This window comes from Coffea arabica, chromosome 8e (assembly GCF_036785885.1).
Source record: "Coffea arabica cultivar ET-39 chromosome 8e, Coffea Arabica ET-39 HiFi, whole genome shotgun sequence".
NCBI lineage: Eukaryota > Viridiplantae > Streptophyta > Magnoliopsida > Gentianales > Rubiaceae > Coffea > Coffea arabica.
This window is the reverse complement of record NC_092324.1, coordinates 41,967,119-41,982,144: the sequence shown is the minus strand read 5'-3', so window position 1 is coordinate 41,982,144 and position 15,026 is coordinate 41,967,119. Positions and strand designations below refer to the sequence as shown.

Sequence of the window (15,026 nt, the reverse complement as noted above, 5' to 3'; positions counted from 1 at the left end):
AGGGGTTATAGTCTTATCTAAAGGTTATGGTAACCTGGTATAGAGTTCGACCGATTGATAAGATTATGGTAGTTCTGTATGGAACCCGACCAATTGACGTATATATATAATGAGACCAATCGGTAGTCATGAAATCTATTGGGCACTCACCTACAAGGGTTTAATCTCTAGATTGAGTATTCAGAAGTCGGTCATTGCATGTACTTATTATGAGTTGGTATGAAATGATTTATGACTTTATGGTTTTCATGTACGGTTATGAATAAAATGTTTACAAATTGTTGTGTCACTCATTATTACTGACTGTTTTACGAATACCGTTATTGTCAATAATTATACATGTGAATGGTATGCAAATAATTTGATATACATATATATATATATATGTATGTATGTATGTATATGTAAAGGTATGATTGTATGGTCCAACAGAGGGGTAGGCGCTACCTATTGAACGATTTATCAGTCATCCCAATTTTTGGTACTTTTGCATATTGTGAAGAGTATGAGTTGGTTTACATCAAAGACCTAAGAATGATTTTTAGTAGGTCTAAGTGGATAGAAATTAGCAGTCTAACTGCTTTTGGCTGTTATTTTATTTAATTTCTTTTCCCATTGTCTCATCTAGAAAATAAATGTACGAACTTATTAAATACTCGTAGACTACCTTCCAAAGATTTGTACCGCACTATATTTAGTTATACTATTTAGTACTTTCTAAGTTTTAGTCTAATTTAATATTGTCTTGTACTCTTGAGTGGAATTTAAGGATAAGGCGAATGTTGCATGACTGGCACATGCGGACTAGAGGCGTGACAGAGATGGCTGCGTATATGATAACGAAACAACAAAACGAATGCTCACTCTTGTGTGGCGGCGTAACGGTATGTAAACGTATTAGAACAAATCACACGTGGCGGCTACTGATAACTATCTAATTGCAAAGATTTCTCTCCTACACTTTTCCATGTAGAAAAATCTAAGTCAAATAATGGCTGCTACTGATAACTCTTTACTTGCCGAGCTTTCTTTCCTTCATTTCCCATGTGGAAAAATTTAGGCTGGTCATCCAAAAATTTTGCTGTTATAAGTACATCCCGTCCCGCTCGAATCTCTACAATGAGCAGCAAGTTGCTAGCCTAATCCACTTTTCAGCAAAGCTAAAACTACTAAAAGTCTCGGATCAAGGGCAGCAGAGATGGCTTGTGAAATCGGAAACAGGACCGTCCTAAAATTCGACACCGAGGATGGTGTCGCAGTGGCCCTGGCCAGATACATTGCCGATCTCTCCGAAAGATTTATCAAAGAAAAAGGTTCTTTCAATGTGGTCCTCTCAGGAGGCAGCCTCATCGATACTATGAGGTAAATCAACCGTACGAAAGAATCATTCAAATCTGTCAAAGCATGCAAGCAAGAAATTAATGTTACCTTCTTTCGTGTTTAATAGAGTACAGTTTTTACATATTGATTGCCTGATTATTTTTAGTATCAATACAACAGGTATCTAACTCGGGCCCCTTACAAGGAATCAGTGGATTGGCCAAAATGGAGCATATTTTGGTTGGATGAGAGGGTGGTTCCTCTGGACAGCAAGGATAGCAATTACAGACTTGCCTGGGATGGACTTCTTAAATACGTAACATCTTATTAAATTTCCTCCTCAATATACATGCATAGTAATTTTGAAAAGCAAGTTAATTAGTCATTATTTTTGCAAAGGATACCAAAAAATCTATTTTTTTTATCTAGTACTAAATGGTACAGAAGAACCTTTTTCTTTTAAATTTTTTTTTTCAGTAGAAGAGGAATGGAACTTAAGAAATGAGGGGCAGAGAAATTTGAATTCAGAATTTCTAATTCCTTAATTTGCAACTGATACTAAATAATATCAAATGTTAAGGTAGTTATGTTTACCATCAATCTTAGTAGTATCACAAGCACGTTAAATTTGAATGTTACAAATATGTATATAAAACTTTATATCAATCTTTACTTATATCGCTTGGATTTTAAAGATTCTGTAAAGTGTCTGAAAATTAGGGCTAGAAATACCCTATACTATAGGGTAAGGATATACAATTACCATATATAGACTCAGGAATTATTGGTTAAGAGTAGTTTCTAAGCTTTGAAAATTAGGTCCATAACATTCATATCTTCATATGACAACATTGACACTATTCTTCCGTTGTTTTTTCGTTTCCGCATATCTTCATGTATTAATTCAGGTAACCATTCCAAATAATCAAATTTATGCCATCAACGACAAGCTGTCACCTGAGGGTGCAGCAGAAGATTACGAGGCTGGTCTCCGGGATTTGGTCGACAGAAGGATCCTACCATTGTCAAATGCTAGCGGTTTCCCCAGTTTCGATCTCATGCTCGTCGGCATGGGACCGGACGGCCATGTGGCTTCTCTATTCCCTAATCGTCCTCAGCGATACGAGAAGAAGCGCTGGGTAACCTATATTACAGACTCCCCAAAGCCACCTCCACCAAGAATCACTTTAACCTTCCCAGTGATCAACTCTTCGTCAGAGATTGCAATGGTGGTAACTGGGGCTGATTTAGCCGGTGCAGTGAAAGACGTCCTGGAGAATCCCGACTCAGATTTGCCCGCTTCTGAAGTTTCTGCACAGGGGCTTCTCACCTGGTTTTTGGACAATGATGCTGCTTCACAACTTTGAAGCATCAGCTGGCGCATCCTTCACCCATCTTTTACTTCAAAGCATTATGTAATATTAATTATGGTTCTACTGCCATTTATGCCGTCCATCATTTTTCTTTAATAATTGTATCCAGTAATCTAGTATTGATTCTGGTCTATCATAGGCTACAACGACTTTTGGGATTATCCCTATTTCTGCAGTGCAATTCTTAATAAGATAAGACTCTACGGCTTCAAACGCTATCTATGTTTTTCCTGCGTTAAAGGTGAGATCTTATGACAAAGTTTCTTGGGAAGTTTTTCATGCTTGCTGATGATAGTATGATTTTGTTTACTTGTACACTTTGGACATATTTGCGGTTTTCTCGATGTGCTAAGTGATGGGAAAAGAATGAACTGCGCATTTCACACGAAGGATAACAGATCATTGGCGTAATATTGGTTTGCCTTTTATGTGACTCTAAAACAATGTGTCTTCTACGTAATTATCTAAATGTCTGCTTGTTGTGAATTTCTATTTGAAGTAAAAACACAAAAATAGGAAAACGAAATCAAGAAAATTACATATCACACTTAAAAATGGCACTGCAGGCGATTTATTCACGGACAGTGCTACAATGCCTATAGTTATGGTAACGATATTAGGGAAACCTGCTATTATAGGTTTCTATTACCTTTAGTGACAGATCAAATCTTTTAGTGACTTTTTAAATATTATATTAAAATAATTAATATTAACTTTAGTAAGTTTTTAATTAAAACTAGTAAGTATATGCCTGAAAGATAAGATTTAGTCAGAAATAGAAATTTACACTTTGAGTAATTTAATTTACTTATTATTTGACAAAATTTACTTATGTTTAAATTAAACTTACCAATACTGAAAGTAAAAAATGTACATATTTAAGTAAAAAAACGGTTTTGGGTTCCTGAAAACGGTTTTGGGTATCACCTTTCTCTTTAAAGTTATCTACCTTCTTCTTATTCAGTTCCCAGTTCCAATGATACGATTGAATTCCCAAGCAAAGGTTTCCACTTTGATCCACACTTTCTCTTTGTTACAATTGAATAAATCTTCTCACTTCAAAATTTTCATCTTTAGTTCACACTTTGCTTCTATCCTTTCTCATCGTTCGGTTGGGTTTGAGTGCTGCCATATGCAAACACAACAAAAGGGTTAGCGACGGTGGTAGCCAGCCAAAGAGCATATGAAAAATAGCAGTGACGAGGTTAGATCATCATGTTCTCTTGAAATCGTTTGATTATATTGCTGTAATTTATTTATATTTCATTTGTTTTGTTTGTCAAGATTTTCTTGGGAAATCAAGGCTGAGAATTTGAAGATTTTATTGCAATTTTGGGGCCGAAAATGTCCGTTGAAACATCTAGGAAATGGTTGTAGTTTTGATTGTCTACGGGTAAAATATGTTTAATAGCCATGTGAAACATCTAGGAAAGGACTTGAGACCAGACGTTTAAGTTAAATGTGATTAATTTGTGAATGCATATAAGATGTTTGGTGAAATGTCAAAGAGAAATTTGTATGTTGTGATTGCTACTCTGTGCGGGTGAGAATTACTAATATATTAGTAACTCAACATGAGCTTTATAACTTGAATTCTTCAGGCAAGAGAGGTTTCTCCCGTTTTGGAATTCTAAGTTGATACGCTTGATGGAGCATATGTTATTGAACTGAACTGATCTAGAATCATTGTTGCGAATCTGTTGTTTCTATGGAAATTTATTATCAGCCTCTTGAATTTTTTACTCCATTGTAACGTCTGCAATGCCACGGAAATTTGGCCATTATTACTCTTGTAAATCTGTGTTGCAGAAGCAATTCTTATTACCATCCTATGATACATGTAGATTTTGTAGAATCACATCTTCCCTCTTCTTCAGTCAGGAAAGGAGAGAAAATTCATAGAACAGTTTCCGACCATCAATCAATTATGGTGTTATACATACTTCATATTTTTGCATTTTTTGTTTATTTTTCTTTTGAATGGTATTGCATGGGGCAAACCTGCGGAATCCAGTGGTCTTTGAGCAAAGGATTGTCAAATGCTGGTTGTTGATACATATAGACACAATCAATTATATCACCGTCTTTGCTCTGTCATGAGAAAAAATTTTGAATTTCATTGTAAAGAGCCAAAGGCATTCAACATAATCTAATCTACCTACCCGCAAATTTGTGACTTTCATTGAACTAAGGATTAGATTATGCTGGTTGTTTCGATATTTTGGACATGGGAATAACTCATCTTCCTCCTAAAAAATTACTAATACGTAAACCCTTACCGGGAGAGTCAAAATAGCTTGTTAATGCCATTGCTATATCATAACGATTAGACTGGAACATAAATCTGTTGAATGGGTTGATTGGAACAAAATTCAGATGAATGGTTTATATGAGAATTGAGGTTTTCAATTAGTTTGATGATGGTTTGTAATATAGAGAGAATGGAGTTCTAATCATAAAATACCTAGAAAAGAAACGGGTTGCCAAGTCGAGAAGATAAGTAAGTTTTTAATTCAAACTAGTAAGTATATGCCTGAAAGATAAGTTTTAGTCAGAAATAGAAATTTACACTTTGAGTAATTTAATTTACTTATTATTTGACAAAATTTACTTATGTTTAAACTAAACTTACTAATACTAAAAGTAAAAAATTTACATATTTAAGTGAAAAAATCACCGAGTTTCTAAAAATGATTTTGGGTTGCTAAAAACGGTTTTGGGTTCCTGAAACACTTTCGGGTATCACCTATCTCTTTAAAGTCATCTGTCTTCTTCTTATTTAGTTCTCAATTCCAACGATACGATTGAATTCCCAGACAAAGGTTTCCACTTTGGTCCATACTTTCTCTTGGTCCAATTGTTGTTGCTACAAAGGGACAAAAGGCAAAACAGTCCACTCACAAGCGAAAGCGAAGACGATGCAAAAATTGCAAGTAATCACCTACTCTTAAAATTGACTTATTCTACGGTTAGAATAGCTTTGCAAAACCAGATATGAATGAGCAATGCTAAATTTCATCCACTCATTGGCTTTATGTTAGAAGGCCAAAAATGTTAGTTATATATGTACACTTCATATACGCCTTTATAAATTCAATCTTATTGTTTATGGATTGTGCTTGGCAATTTTTTTCCCGCAGGTCATTTGGACATGATAGACGAAAATGTACTAAAGTGTGCACAGATGCATATGAAACTCACAATTATGATCATGTTGGGGCACCCAATAATGTTGAGAATGTAAATTTGAATCTGATAGGATCATCCGATGGCCTATTGCAATCAGATTCACAGCATGGATGCAATAAGGAATTAATGGATAGTAATTGGTTTCAGATCATTCCTCCTGGTCAGGTAATGTATAGCTTGCTTTTATTTATTTTTGTGTGAAGGCATGAAATATAATGGTGCTCTATTTGCATTTGTATAGGCATTAATGTGGGCATGCAATCCTTCATTAATCCAAAGTCATGTACAAAACACTAGCTTGTTAGGAGATGAAAAGTATTCAGGTACATTTTTCCTTCTTCACGCCTAAGTTTTATGTTATTTATTTGCTATGATTATGTGTTGTTGTGGCCTTTTTTTAATACAAATCTTGTGATGGTTTTGTAGTGAATGAACCAGATTTCAGCCAAGACCATTAAGGAATTTTAATCTTGAGAGAGTACAAATGTTTTTGCACGTCTTTGCTCAAAGCTTTTAGGATGATTTAAGTTTCTTCGAAGGTAGTTTAATGCGTTTTGATTGTAAATCTGAACATAATCTCCTTAGTTTGCAATTTCTGGTGTTTACTTGTTTTAATGTGAATAATTTCAGCTTGCTTGGAAAAAAGTTTGGTGATCAAATTTCAGATATTGTTAGCATCCAAGTGCTCTTGGGTTTGTAAACCAGAAATGTCAATCCAAACTGAAGCTTTTGATAGTGATATCAGAGCCCTTGATGCTGGTGATCAAATTCTCAAATCAAGTTACTAGCCTTTTGATTGCTTCAGATTTCTGAAGCCAAAGTCTTTGTGCTCTAAATTCAGTTCTTGGCCATGTAATCTTGTCATGCTTAGATAGCTATATCTAGTGTCCTGCTAGCTTAATTTTGATGCGTAAGTATCAATTATTAAAAGTTAGATTCATTCTGATGCTCAAAATGAGCCGTTTTCTCCTATTTTGAAATACCAATTTCATATCAAATGTCTTGTGCATGTAGATTTTGCTGTTTACTTCAAATTGGACTGGCTTACTTGATGAGCAGAACTCGAAAAGCAACTCAAATACTCATGTTATACAATACTCAGCACACGGTTTTTTAGGCTTTAAAACGTCATTAATGAAAGTTACCCATTCGGTTGTTTAGGAATGTTAGGAGATTCGTCAAATTCAAATGACGATGCCTGAAACTTGTACTTATCCCCAAATTTGTGTTGTAGTACAGTATCAAGATCTTGCACCTATTCCATTCACCTATAAAAATTATGATTATCATAAAATGACATTTTATAATAATTTACATACTATTTGCCAATTAAAAGCAAGTTTCATAAAAAATGTGCATGTAAATCCATATTGTGAATGATACGAAATATATTTGAAACTCACGAAACTTAATATATGGGTAAATTTACTATAAATTTAAAAGATTACGCTACATTAGATACGATCACTTTACCTTTTATACTTGTGACCTAGAAAATAAATTTATTAAAACACATAACATTTATAAATGATGCATACATTTATTAAAATGCTTAAAACGCAAAACATTTATGAATGAAACATACAATCATTATTATACATTTATGTTACCAACAACTACTAACTATAATATTAAGTTTCAACCATTAATAAAAAAATCTTAGCACTAGTTTAAATAAACTTCTTAATACTTGTTTCATATAAGTTTCTTTAAGTAATATAGTAAATTTATGCCACAAACTAGTAAGTTTTGATGATTAACCAAATTATTATTCTTTCAACAAGATTTACTATTAATCTATAAAAACTTACTGTTACTTGAACTAAACTTACTCCCCACAAAACTAAGTTTCGAATGTAGAGTAGTAATTTAATTTTTTAAAAAAGTAACTTTCATTTTTATTTCGATTTACTTTTTGAAACATAAATAGGATAACACTTATATGACCATTTTCGATTTATTTTTTATTTACTTTTAGCGGCCATTTGATTATTTGATAGGTCTATCCACCTAAATAGGATAACACTTAAAAATAAGAAAGTAAGTTTTCCATCTAAAATAGTAAGTTAACAGTAATAAATTAGTAACTTTTATACTTCAAAATGTAAATTGGAATAAATATTAAACTTACTTTTTAAATAAATAAATTACTACTTTATATCCTAAACTTACTTTTTATAGTGTAAGTTTAATTCATGTAATAGTAAGTTTTAATACATAAATAGTAATTCTTACTGATAACATGGTAAAATTGATTAATAATCAAAATTTACTGATTTATGAGACACATGTACTATTTTACTTTAAAACATATTTCAAACTAGTGTTAGGGAATTTATTTGAAATAACGATAAGATGTTTTATTAATGATTAATTTTTAGTACCTTAGTTAGTAAGTACTCATAATATACCTGTATAATACAAGATTATAGTTAACATTTAAAAAAATTTATTTACATATTTTAAAATACTATGGAAAAAAGTTTGACTTTTCACATAATCTCGTAAAATATGTAATAAAATTTTGTCGTATTATAAGTTTTAAATTATTTTCAATTTTTGAAAAGTTTGAAAGTTTGGATAATAATAACAACAAATCTTCCTAGTTATATATAGAATATTACTTGTTTATATATCAAATTTTTTATAAATTAACACCTATGAATATAATAAGATGATAAAGTTTTAATAAATTTACATCTGAGACACAAGAAATAATAAGAGTAAAAGCCTAAACAAAATGAGAAATAATATAATAACAAAAATTATAAATTTAGTATAACAATTAATATAAGAAAATTAAATTAAATTTAGAAGGTAAATTAAATAACAATGTCAAGGTTAGAGGTTATGGTAAATGTTACAAATTTTAGGAGAAATTATGTACTGTAAAAATGGTTTAATAATTTTCTATTAAGCATAACTATTGCATACAAAAGGAAAAGATATTTGATTTTATTTTGCTTTGATTAGAAGAACTTGTACTAGTAATAAAAGAAATTTCAATTCAACAATCAACGTGTACATGATTACAGTAATTTTTTAGTCATTTAGACTAATATGTGTCATAAAGTAGTCAGATTTAGTCGTTTGTGAATTCATAATTTTAACAGTTTACATAAAATTCATCTATTAAAAATTATGATTATTATAAAATGCCCTTTTATAATAATTTACTTACCATTTGCCAATAAAAAAAGAGTTTGATAGAAAACATATGGATACAAATCCATAATGTAAATGATACAAAGTATGTTTGAAAGTCACAAAACTTAACATATGGGTAATTTTACTATAATTTTCAAAGATTATTCTATGTTAATACAACTTTAATTTTTATACTTGTGACCCAGAAAATAAATTTATTAAGATTTTACCATTTTATTAAATTCATAGGCATTAATATATGAAAATTGCGTACCATTTTATTATATTCATCGGTGTCCATATATGGAAATTGTGATGTATAGATAAGTGCAATTCTATATATAACTCAAAAGATTTTTTTTTACTGTCATCCAAACTTTTTAACCTTTTACAAATTCAAAAATAATTCAAAATTTATAATATGACAAATTATTCTTACATATTTTATAAGGTCATATGCAAAAAAAAAAGTTTTCATAGTTTATTTAAAATGCTTAAAACATATAACATTTATAAATGATACGTACAATTGTGTATCATACATTTACATTACGAGTAATTACTAACTATAATACTAAGTTTCAATTATTAATAAAAAATCTTAGCATTATTTCAAATAAACTTCCTAATACTTGTTCCATATAAGTTTCTTTAAGTAAAATAGTAAATTTATGCCATAAACTAGTAAGTTTTGATGATTAACCCAAATTTACTATTCTATCAACAATATTTACTATTAGTCTATAAAAACTTACTATTATTTGAACTAAACTTACTCTCCAAAAAGTAAGTTTTAGATATAGAGTAGTTATCTACTTCAAAAAAAAAGTAAGTTCCATATTTCTTCAAATTTACTTTTTGAGACATAAAAGTTACTAATTTCTTGAGTTAACTTACTATTTTTAATGTAAAACTTACTAACCATATTTTTAGGTACTATTTTATTTAGATGACCAGTATAACAGGTAATCAAATGGTCGCTAAAAGTGTTTTTACCTGTTATATCAGGTAAAAACAGTTTCGTTATCATAACGCTCGTTACTTCAGACTTTTCCTTTATTCACATGCTTTATCATTGGGAACACTTTACACCTACTCGAAAGAAGAGGATTTAGGGAAAGGGCAAAGTTCTCCAATATTAGTTAAAGTTGACTCCAGAGTTGTTATTAAAGCTTCAGCTGGTAGGACTCTTGAAGCTTCCATATGTTATTTGTACTTCCACTATCCCATTTTTATTTTGATAAGACCAAATTAATTACTCCTTTCTAATTTCTTCTCATTGCCTATAAGTTAACTTTATTCGATTTTCTCTTACATTCTAAAACCAATTAATTATTCCATTACACACTAAAATTGTCACTAACATGCATTATGTATTTTTCTACAAAACTTCATGAAATTATATGATGCTAAAGATCAATTTAGCAATGTAATATGAACAGATTCCAAACTTCAATTCCAAAATAAATAAATAAATCCCAAACTTCAAATATGACAAAAACTGAGTATAACTACAATCTCTCATAAATAAGACACTAATATTTCAAAAAATCTACTACGAATAACTCATATAGCAGCCATAGAGGGAGTGAAGCTTTCTGATATCTTTCAACAAAAGCATAACAACATCTAGTATCCAAATGATGCAATGGAACCTCAATTGTGCTCATAAAAAATCTGCAAATTTGAAATTGAAATAAGAATATGAAAATAAATTTTAAAAATAGTTACGTAGATTAAAAAAAGAAAAGCAAAAGTTAAATTTTTTTATCTTTTGGACACGCACGACAATTGTGCCCAATTCCTTGCATGTGAACACAAGATAGGGTAGGAAAAGAAATTATGGTAGGAGTAATATGGTCTCATTAAGATGAAAATGGAATAGTGGGAGTGCAAATAACATAAGAGAAGTGCAAATAACATTACCCTAATATATAAATTATGCCAATTATATTGGTTAACGTGTCAAATAGTTTATATGTTGTTCGCATTTTACTATATTATTTGGTGCCTTCAAAAGATATCTAAATGTTAATGGTTGAGACTTCAAACAATTTTAAAGATCCAATGTCCTTAAGAGCATGAGTAGTTTCTATGGCTTCACAATAAATTTTTCAAAAGTAAGGAGTTATGAATAAATTCCGATAAGATTTATCAATTTAAGAATGAATAATATTAAGTTTAATAATGGTGATTAGGTCTCAATAGTTATTGAAGTCCAAAAGTCAACGTGCCGATGCATGCTTAGGGTGTTTGTGTGCAGTGGTGACACTGGAGGTTGAGGTGAAGGGAGCGCTTTTACGTTCTTGTAAAAAGCTGGGGAAGGAAGTCTAACATTTAAAAGGATGTAATTGGGAGCTTTTATTATCTTAAGGGGATATAAAATGATTTCTAAAATCTTAGGAGGGTCGAAGTCTAAGGGCCTGTTTAATAACTCTATTTAGTGCTGAAAATTAACTCATTCAGAACTTTTTCAATTTAGCATGTTTGATGATAGAATTGTCTTACAACTTAATGTATTAAGTATTGCTTAAGTTGTGTTTAAAATTTTAAGTGAATCTTCTAAATTGACTATATATAGTATATCTCTGATACACATAACACACTCTCATATTGTTATTGCATATGGTACATGTTTTTTTTTTTTTTTTTTTAATGTTCAACACACACATAGACACACACGCGCACACACTCTTTTACACACAAAATACACAACTTAAACACCATTTGTAAATTATTTTATTATTCTTTCTCTCTCTCTCTCTCTCTCCTCTGTGACATGCATATTTTTCTCTTTCTCCAAATACACAATAAATGCAAATTTTTTTAAAACATATAATCCTAATATTTGTGCGATATTTTAATTCAGTATTATGATTCAATTGGCTATCAAATATATATAATTTAAATAATTTAGCAACTTATACTTTCAGCACTTAATTTTTAGAATTCAGAATTCAGATTTCATACTCCAACTTTATCAAACAAACCCAAGTTTTACAAAGATATACACGAAAGAACTTTTATCTTTTAAAGGGATGTATAAAATTTTGAGTTAATTTGTGTGTACATGCAGGAGAGAGAGAGGCTTACATGAAACAATCACAACCAAAGTAAATAGTATCAGCTTTTGTGAAGCTCTCCCCATTTCTTCTTAATGCTGCATTTTCGAGCTGTAATTGACTGGCTAGAGATCTCCTGAGGAAGTTTGATGGTTTAGATCTCATTTCAGAGACCGGTATATACAAGGCAGGGTGGGAACCTTGAAACTTGTAGACTGTAGGTACTAGATGCTTCATTTGTTCAGGATCAATAATTAAAATTCGTACTCAATGCTTCAGCTTAGGGATCACATGGGCTTTATCCATTAAAAATAAACGGCAGCCTCCATTTTAAATATGGAAACAAGTGGTACAACTTAAGTCAAAAACCTTTATGTCAAACCTAGTTACGTTTGTGGTGGACTGAAAATTTTTGTTAGATATTCTTGTTAAATCTCAGTATTAGTTTTAAACTTGAAACTGTTGGACAGTAGATATGAGGGAATAGACATGCATAGATATTTATGGAGTATCTCGGGCGATTGGTCAAATATGATGATTTGTGATTCACAGTGTAATTTTTTTTTTATTTTGTAATTGTATTAAGTCCAATGATTTTTCAAATTAGATAAATGTGTAACTTGTTTTATATATTTTTTGCCATTAGTGTACCTTTCTTTATTAAGCAAATCATGCTTACCGATTTCCAACTAGTTTATATTGGCTTCTATTTTATCAAAAAAAAAAAAAAGAAACAATTCCGCTAACACATTTAATGTGATTTTAGTATCTAAAAATAGTATAATGCGGTAATGTGTTAAAAAACATGCTTCATCGCACTTTTCTATGGGAATTATCTCTAGAAATTTGGGTCCAATGGGTACCCAAATATTTTCCAAAATTATCCATCAATTAATGGGTATAATTGGGATTAGTGTTATTTCAAACCCAATATCAAAATTATAATACCCATCTCGTCCAAAATTCCTTTGGACATGAATAACCCATTAGGGTTTGGGTCAAATTGCCACCTTTACTCTCAGTCTCATGTAGAAGGTAAGTTTGATTGCTGGAAAAAAAACCTAGAAGCATAAATTGTTGCTTGTCTAATACAGAAACCATTTGTGAATAGAAAGGGGATTTGCAAGGGAAGGGAGGAGAGGAGAAGAAAGATAAATCATATTTAAAGTCCAGAATACATTTTCTTTTCCCAAATACAAGAAAAAGAGTAAGATGAACGACATCAAGAAAAAAAAAACAAATCAGCTAAAAACATGATATTATTTGTTTATGAGTATCATATTCAAAAGTGTTCCAGCAGACTGTTCTATGAGTATTATTTGTTTATGAGGATCATCTCCGAAAATCAATTTAAAAGATCGATCTCTGTGCATGCAAAATTTTACATCCACTCATATTAGCCACATACTTAAAAAAAAAAAAGTAAAGAACCTTAACTACATACCCTAAGAGGGAAAAAAAAAGGGAAGAAGAAAGGTAAACAACTTCTGTGTTGCAGCCATCACTTGTGCCCTAGCTTCTGCATATCATGGTGATGGCGAATATAAAACACGGATGAAATGATAAACAGATAAATTGATGTCAAAACAGCTAATATTTGCCAATTTCTAATCATGTACGCCTTTATATTATATCCAGAAACCTAGGAAAGGAGAGGAGGAAGCCATGTTGCATCAAACGATTGAAAGATAGAGTTGTAGATTAAACCATATTAGTTCTACTTCCAGCGTGAGGATGCAAAAGATTACAGACTCCAAAAGGAACAAGGATCAAACAGGAGCCAACAAGGACATAAAATAATGAAACAGAGAACTTTATTTGCTCAATTGATTACTCATCTCATTTGCATCGGCAAATAAAATAAGATAACTTCTCCGGTGGTTCATAATTAAAATCAATAGGTGCCAAACTCAGATTTAAATCCCAACGTAAAGATCTCATAGGCCTCCTACCACCAGCGCTGGAAATGGACAAGAAAACAAAAGAACAAACCTGGTTCTAGTACGAAGCCTATAGTGGAGGAGGCACCCCCGGGGTTGTATAATCTTCTGTCATCGTACATTACCACCCAGTTACCTAGTTATTGCAACTAGAAATATCCCTACCATCCTCGAACTCCTAACAGCCACAACCAATTCCAATTTCTAATAATCTTATTGCGATTTCAGCAAAGATTTCTACTTTTCAACATAAACAATAACTTGTCCACGACTTGGGCACCATAACACGTTATATAACAGTTGTATCCAAAATTTTAGTACCATAACGTCTGCTCTTAGATGAATCAAAGTCATCCACCACCAACAGACTGCAATAACAAAGTCCAAAAATGTACTAACTTTGCTATCTAAAAACTGCCTTTGGAAAACATACAGGCAGGGAAATAGAAGGCCTACAAATACCAAATAAATAAGAAATAAAACTACAAGTACCAGATTTGCAAATTGTTGTACCTTTGGAAAGTCCAGTAACACAAATAACAAGGCCTGAAAAGGGTCCCCGGGGCCGGTTTTTGCGGCCGGATTCATCAACTCCAGAGGCAAGTGAGACAGGGGACATAGGCTCCATTGCAGAGGATTGGAACCCGTGTCCTCTAAATGAGGAAAATGAAGTTGAAATCTCTGCAACCAGCCTTGAACACCCTTTACTGCTTATCACCTCCACTTTTCCCCCTCCCCCCATGCAACTAATCATAAAACAAAATGACAGCAAGAAAATAAAAAATCAAATCTTTTGAACGAGTCTAACAAAAATTCCTACAACCCTTTTCAATTCAGGCCAAAATAGATTGAATGGAAGGTGATAACCCCCCAATAAAAATAAAAAAAGGTGGGTTTTTGTCAGGAGTGGAAAAGAAAGTTTCAGGCATGAATTTTGGGAGGGAAAGGGAAAAGTAAAGAATTGGAAGATACAGCAGTAGTCGTACTGAGAAAAA

At 31.7% G+C, this 15,026-nt stretch overlaps 1 protein-coding gene and 1 long non-coding RNA gene across 3 annotated transcripts; both read left to right on the top strand.

The window, feature by feature from the left end:
- The first annotated feature begins 930 nt into the window (after window positions 1–930).
- LOC113707395 (probable 6-phosphogluconolactonase 4, chloroplastic) lies at window positions 931–2,911 on the top strand. The gene is made up of 3 exons (XM_027229704.2): window positions 931–1,362; window positions 1,501–1,636; window positions 2,229–2,911. Exons 1-3 carry the CDS (start codon window positions 1,199–1,201, stop codon window positions 2,685–2,687), a joined length of 759 nt encoding a protein of 252 aa, XP_027085505.2. The 5' UTR covers window positions 931–1,198; the 3' UTR covers window positions 2,688–2,911.
- A 2,580-nt stretch (window positions 2,912–5,491) lies between these two features.
- On the top strand, window positions 5,492–6,602 carry LOC140012608 (uncharacterized). 2 transcript variants are annotated; one of them, XR_011819792.1, is made up of 5 exons: window positions 5,492–5,626; window positions 5,834–6,047; window positions 6,180–6,205; window positions 6,309–6,421; window positions 6,513–6,602. It is a non-coding gene; the product is annotated as an uncharacterized lncRNA (long non-coding RNA). The 2 variants fall into 2 exon arrangements; XR_011819791.1 differs by lacking the exon at window positions 6,180–6,205.
- The last annotated feature ends 8,424 nt before the right edge of the window (window positions 6,603–15,026 follow it).

What these genes read in the sequence shown, in the direction of transcription:
- LOC113707395 (XM_027229704.2), top strand. Translation starts at nt 1,199, where the DNA reads ATGGCTTGTGAAATCGGAAACAGGACCGTCCTAAAATTCGACACCGAG. An exon ending in AGCCTCATCGATACTATGAG is followed by an intron (nt 1,363 to 1,500) that starts GTAAATCAACCG and finishes TCAATACAACAG; the next exon opens with GTATCTAACTCGGGCCCCTT. An exon ending in GGGATGGACTTCTTAAATAC is followed by an intron (nt 1,637 to 2,228) that starts GTAACATCTTAT and finishes GTATTAATTCAG; the next exon opens with GTAACCATTCCAAATAATCA.